The 6,188-nt window shown below is 36.1% G+C and overlaps 1 protein-coding gene across 1 annotated transcript in view; it reads right to left on the bottom strand.

Annotated features, from left to right (window-relative positions):
- LOC107668344 (proliferation-associated protein 2G4-like) overlaps window positions 1-5,964 on the bottom strand; it is a 28,057-nt gene extending 22,093 nt beyond the window's left edge. Inside the window, exons 1-11 of the mRNA XM_016460187.1 lie at window positions 5,716-5,964; window positions 4,771-4,899; window positions 4,004-4,109; window positions 3,848-3,917; window positions 3,674-3,766; window positions 2,292-2,355; window positions 2,133-2,211; window positions 1,975-2,053; window positions 1,750-1,883; window positions 548-642; window positions 145-272 (exon numbers count right to left, since the gene is read on the bottom strand). Of these exons, the coding sequence (XP_016315673.1) occupies window positions 145-272; window positions 548-642; window positions 1,750-1,883; window positions 1,975-2,053; window positions 2,133-2,211; window positions 2,292-2,355; window positions 3,674-3,766; window positions 3,848-3,917; window positions 4,004-4,109; window positions 4,771-4,899; window positions 5,716-5,803 (1,065 nt within the window). The 5' untranslated portion in view covers window positions 5,804-5,964. The remainder of the gene's footprint in view (window positions 1-144; window positions 273-547; window positions 643-1,749; window positions 1,884-1,974; window positions 2,054-2,132; window positions 2,212-2,291; window positions 2,356-3,673; window positions 3,767-3,847; window positions 3,918-4,003; window positions 4,110-4,770; window positions 4,900-5,715) is intronic.
- Window positions 5,965-6,188: the final 224 nt, after the last annotated feature.

The following is a 6,188-nucleotide window of genomic DNA, read 5'->3' on the forward strand; positions in this document are numbered from 1 at the left end:
ATATATATATATATATATATATATATATATTATCACTGTTATTTCTTTTTTTTACTGAGGTTCCTGGACCTCATTTTGAAAACCCCTAATGTAACTTCCATACCAGTTCCCTGTGTGTGACACCAGAAGCCTTCATTTTCTTACCTTGAGCTCTGGGTCTTGTACTTCATGCTCAGACTTGTAAAGCTCTGGATCAAAAGGTCCACTGGTGATACGCAGAGGGCCGTTAGCCATGAGAAGCACTGTGAATTTAAACTGCGCTACATATTCACCTTGAAAGAAAAGAAGATGAGGAGGAGACAGAAGGTTTGACAATGTGACTCCAGACTTTGCTGATGGCACCAAACTTCTAAAATAAGAACAGTCTTTGACCTGGTCAAGCAGCAAATGTGCTGGATGCGCTTCTCTGAGCATCGGCGTGACAGGAAATTATTTTTCATTTTCATTTAGTGATTCTTTGCAAAGGTTTAACCTTTATCATCTTCATGCTTCATGAAGGTTTTACATATAAAAGTGAAATTTTATGACTGTGGTACTTATGCCTCACCTTCCTTCTCATGCAGGACATTGAAGGGCTGAAGCAGCTCATGTTTGGCACACTCAACCACTCCTAGTCGAGCTTTACTCTCATCCTCAAATGCCCTGACAGCACAGACACCAGACCACAGAAAGACAAGGAGAGAGACACAAAGGGTGATGAGCAACAGAGGTGAATAGTTTGTTTTGTGCCATGCACTTTTATTTGAGATATTAGTAACTTCAAGGGCATACGTCTGATTGAGAGGGAAATGCACATAAACATATAGCTTGAGTTCACTGCCAAATGCATTAACGTAAATATGACCTGGTCTAAAATGTATGTTATTTATTTATATAATGCATTTATCATTTAATTATACATTATCATTCAAAAAGGGCCATTAAGATTTCATTGTTGAAGGAAATGAATACTTCTATTCAGCAAGGTTGCATTAAATTGATCAAAAGTGACAATGAAGACATTTATAATGTTCAAATAAATGCTGTTCTTTTGATCTTTCTGTACTCAAAGATTCCTGAAAAAAATCAGTCTGTTCAGCGCTGCTTTAAGTCAGGCACATCTAATGATTTCTGTAGGATCATGTGACACTGAAGACTGGAGTAATGACTACTGAAAATTCAGCTTTTTTATCAAAGGAATAAATTACACTTTAAAATATGTTAAGATTAACATGAACTGTTATTTTAAATTGTAATCATATTTCACAATATTAGTATTTTTACTTTATTTTTTTTTTAACAAATAAATTCAGCCTGGGTGAGCATAAGAGACTTTTAATAAAAATCTTACTAACCCCCCAAAAAACTTTGCCATTGTTTTAATTCAATTTTAGTAATATTTAATTTACTTTAAATTTAATATGAATATTTATCATTTTGAAAGTGATTTATTTTTTCACATTTTTACTTTTGAATTATTAAATTATTGAATTAAAGGGTAACAAAACAGCTCCAGGGCTTTTGCAAAAACTACAGTTTGGACTTCCCCTTTTTCTTTAGTCAAGCAGCATAGATTTCAAAAACGTTTCTACTGCACAGACAGCCAAGTTTTATTAAAAGCTTATTTTGCCAGCAGTGATTTACCCCTTTAATAATTAATTTCTTCATTTTCTTTTTACGTGGTGGCCCTTCCTTAAGGGCAAGTTAAACTAACTTTCAATTAGTGATAACAAAAATGTTAAACCTCTACTTGAACCTAAAAAGAATTACCTCAGAGTAAATGGCATGGCATCAAATCGCCGCTCGACCTCACTAAAGAACACCCTGGAGGTCTTCATCTTCAGTCCATACTGCTTGCTGGGGTCTCGCTTGTAAACGGTGGTCCTCTGCCCGGAGTCTCTAGCCTGCAGGGAGAAAGAGATCGAGGTGATCAGCTATCTGTCGCATGTTAATGGCAGACATCGAGAGCACAGTGATGTTGAGATGAGTCTTCACCTTTCCCTCTCCAGTGCTAATGAGCACATCCACAGCGTACACCTCATGCACCTCAAATTCTGCCTTCTCATGGTCCTTCCTTAGAGCAGACAAGGACAGAGAGCATTTAGCATAGAGAAATACTTTTCAAAAACAATCTAGCACTTCATTTTCCTGACCTTTGCTGGTCGTTGGGGTTCTGAATGATGGTCTTCTCTCCATCAATGACGTGCTGCTTTAACTGATGAGACAGCATGCCTGTGTAGAATCAGAAGGAGCTTTAAAAACCGTGTTATGATGCTTCAACAGTGAGTGAGTTCAGGTTTTGGTCAGCTCACCCTCTATGGCCATGCATTTGAATGATTGGGCAATCTTGTTCCAGGCCTCTGTGACCTGAGTGTTCTGAGAAAAACAGAAAAACAGGCGGTTGATCCTCTATCACTTTCTAAATGTGTTTTATACAGCTGGTGAATCACATTTAAATTAGTGTTGTTAAATAATATTACTAAAAATAATTTTCAGTACTTGAAATGGAGTTGAAATAAAATATAAGTATTAGACAAAAAAAAAAATAGAAATGTTGCTTTGGCAAATTGGCAGTTTGGTAAGTTTAAGTACTAAAATTACTAAAAGTGAAATAAAAATAAATTAAAGCTAAATAGAAATTAAAAATATAAAACAGCCCATTCAAAATATTCATAAATGATATAATTCATATAATGATATAACATTGATTTTAACATTATTTTATTTTGAAATATTATCAAATTTATTAAGTACCATCATCTTCTGAAGATACTGTCCCTTACATGTAGACCAAGGTTATAAAAGTTGGCCTCCTCAAAGGGAATTATCCATTTTAATAATAGAGAACTTATTATGACTTTAAAGGGGTCATATGACGTTGCTAAAAAATAACATTATTTTGTGTATTTGGTGTAATGCAATGTGTTTACGTGGTTTAAGGTTAAAAAAACACATTATTTTCCACATAATGTACATTATTGTTGCTCCTCTATGCACCGCCTTTCTGAAACGCGTCGATTTTTACAAAGCTCATCGGTCTGAAAAGCGAGGTGTGCTCTGATTGGCCAGCTATCCAGTGTGTTGTGATTGGCCGAATACCTCAAGCGTGTGATGGAAATGTTACACCCCTTACCAGGTTCAGGAAACTTTCCTCTGTAAAATGCGCTGCACACACTCGATTAGTTGGGTTGAACTGTTCTGGAACAGTGTTGTAAATAAAACTTCACTGATTTCTAGTTGTGTCCTCTTTTTGTAAGGCCAAACAAAGTAGTTTGTCTTTCACAATGAAACACACAGCGTCTCCACGATATGGCGTTGTGGCAATACTACAGCGAGAATAAAAGTAACGCCTTCTTTCTTTGTGTATACATTTGGGCAGTGTTATGCAAATCTTCCCACACAGTGTCGTAGATATGTGGGGGCGTGTTTGAACGAGGCATTTTAGGAAGGCGTGGCTGAGCGTTCACTTTTATAAAGAATATCTCTTTGGATTTGAGACTTTAGTCTTTGCAACTTTACAGATCTTCTTTATGCACCAAGAGCTCGGATCTTCTGTATGCACGAACAGCTTTTAACACTCCAAAGACAACGGAAAACATGTGACCCCTTTAAAGAAAGATTAAATAATTAATCAGTGTTATTCATGAAGAGGTTATTAGCAGTTAATTACACGACTGGATTGATTCTAACTAACCTGATTCCCAGGCTTAACCAGCCGAAGAGCAGCTTCTGCACACAAGTGGGCAGCTTTGATCACATCTGCTTTCCTTCCTGTCACAGGAGCATCCTAGAAGAACAGCAAAGTTAAGTGCACTTCTAACAGAATGAAAAATTAGCTTTGTGGCATTCACAACGAAGAGACACATACCTTGGTCGCACCAACCACAAAGCTGTGAGCAATGTTGGAGATGAAGCCATCCACATGCACTCCAAGGTCACTGTGAAAAAAACAAAACAAAATGTAATAATGAGGAATCGGGCTGATAAACTGAAAAATTATATATTAAACAGAAATAACACTCACATTTTAACCAAGTCACCATCTTTAAGCGTGTAGTCTGGATCGCTCTTCAGCGGTGAGAAGTGGCATACACAGTTATTCACAGACACACAGGTGGGAAAGGCAATCCCTGTCACATGAGAATGAAACATATATCTACTTTTTCATATACAGTACTTTGTCATAAGTTTGGAAACTTTATGATTTTTAAACGTTTTAATGAAGTCTCTTATGCTCACCAAGGCTGCATTTATTTGATAAAAAATACAATAAAAACAGTAATATTGCGAAATAGCCTATTATTACAATTTGAAATAACTATTCATAAGAAATGGCTGCTGAAAATGTAGCTTTGCCATCACAGGAATAAGTGACATTTTAAAATATATAATAGAACACAGTTCTTTTAAATTGTAATACTATTTCAGAATATGACTGTTTTTACTGTATTTTTGATCATATAAATGTAATTAAATTAAAACATTTAAAAATCTTATTGTTTCCTACCTTTTGATACTTTATATATAATCATTTATTTTAAAATATAAAATAAATTGTAAAAAATAAAATAAATTAAACTATAAAATAACTCAATTTTGATTCATGATTTTAATGAATATTATATATAATATTTTTAAATATAACATTTTTAAATAAATACATAGACAATAAAAAAAAATACAATAAAAAAAAATAAAAACAACATTTAAAATCACTGATTACTGTCACTTTTGAAATCACTGATTCAAGACTAATTAATATTATATATCTCTTTTCATTAGCATTCTTACCTTTCTTTATCTCTTTCTCCTTCTTGAAGACCTTGCCTGTTTCGACAGTGATGAAAGCATCTCCTTTCTCGCACAGGCTGAGGACAGACACACCAGGCTTGGCTGCTTCGATGACCACCTTCAAAGCCTCTGAAAGAGAAAGAGATTTCACATTAAACAACAAAGTTTCCTACCCCAAAGGATTTTGAAACTCTCCTTAAAGCACTATGTGACATGACCTGATCTGAAGAAGATCAATACACATTAAATCAGTAAGCACTTCTAGTAAAAGGAAGAAATTGAAGATTTCAGTAGCTGACAATAGCTAACTCCTGCCAATAAATCTACTGGACAGAATTACACTTTTTGACATTACTTTAACATATTAGCTACTATATACATACATACTCTCTCTCTCTCTCTATATATATATAGAGAGAGAGAGAGAGAGAGATTGAGAGAGAGCGAGAGCGAGAGAGAGAGAGCGAGACGTTAGGCAGAATGACAGGGTCAGTCGCCACTCGCTCTCACTGTATGGAACAAGATGCAATGAAAGTGAATGGTGACTCAGGCTGTCAGTCACTTACATCATTGTCAAACATTTTCTTCTGTGGTTCATAGTCATACAGGTTTAGAGTGACATTAGGGTGAGTAAATAATGACAGAATTTAACTTTTTGGGTGAACAATCACTTTAAGTTGCTACGTTACAACTACAGCTAACTGGCTAACCTGCTAGCCGAATATTTATAAACATAAATAACGCACTTAAGATTACAAAAAATCGGCTGCTGATGCTTGTCCATACGATTTCAAGTTAAGTCAAGTCCAAAAACTAGAAATGACTGGCATCGATGTCTATCTCACTACAGCTCGCAGACACATGGCCGAGCGCTGAGCTGTAACGTTATCACCGCTCGGTCAAATTCAGCCCTTAATCACGCATAAAGCTCCAGAATCTTCTTACTGTTTGCTATGTCGGCCCCCATCTTGTACTTGGTGACCACCAAGTCATCAGCAATGGTATGGTCTTGTTGGTCGTCGTCTCCTGACATGCTTGTCGGTGGTGGGATTCAAGAGGAGCTCGTAACTTTTTCCCTCGCTTCGCTTGTGGGATGATGGAGCACAGCTCGCTTCAGATCTCACAGCCTGCGCCAACAGCAGCCGTGGAAACGCGCAAGATGGCCGATTACTGCACCGCACTTCAAAATAAAAGTCGCAGTTATTCGTCATAACTTTGCCAGTTTGGCATGGGGATGTCAGTGTTTTATGTACAACCAAATCATATTAGGATAAATCTTCAACGTCTTGCATTTTTGTCGCTTGAATAAGAGATTTCAACTTTTGTTTCTTTTTTGGTATGAAGGTGGTCTTGGAAGGTTAATTAAGATGTCCTTTATTTCGAGCTTTTTAACCATTTCAATATTTAATGCGGGTGTG

This window comes from Sinocyclocheilus anshuiensis, unplaced genomic scaffold, assembly GCF_001515605.1.
Source record: "Sinocyclocheilus anshuiensis isolate Anshui unplaced genomic scaffold, SAMN03320099.WGS_v1.1 scaffold3360, whole genome shotgun sequence".
Classification (NCBI taxonomy): Eukaryota; Metazoa; Chordata; class Actinopteri; order Cypriniformes; family Cyprinidae; genus Sinocyclocheilus; species Sinocyclocheilus anshuiensis.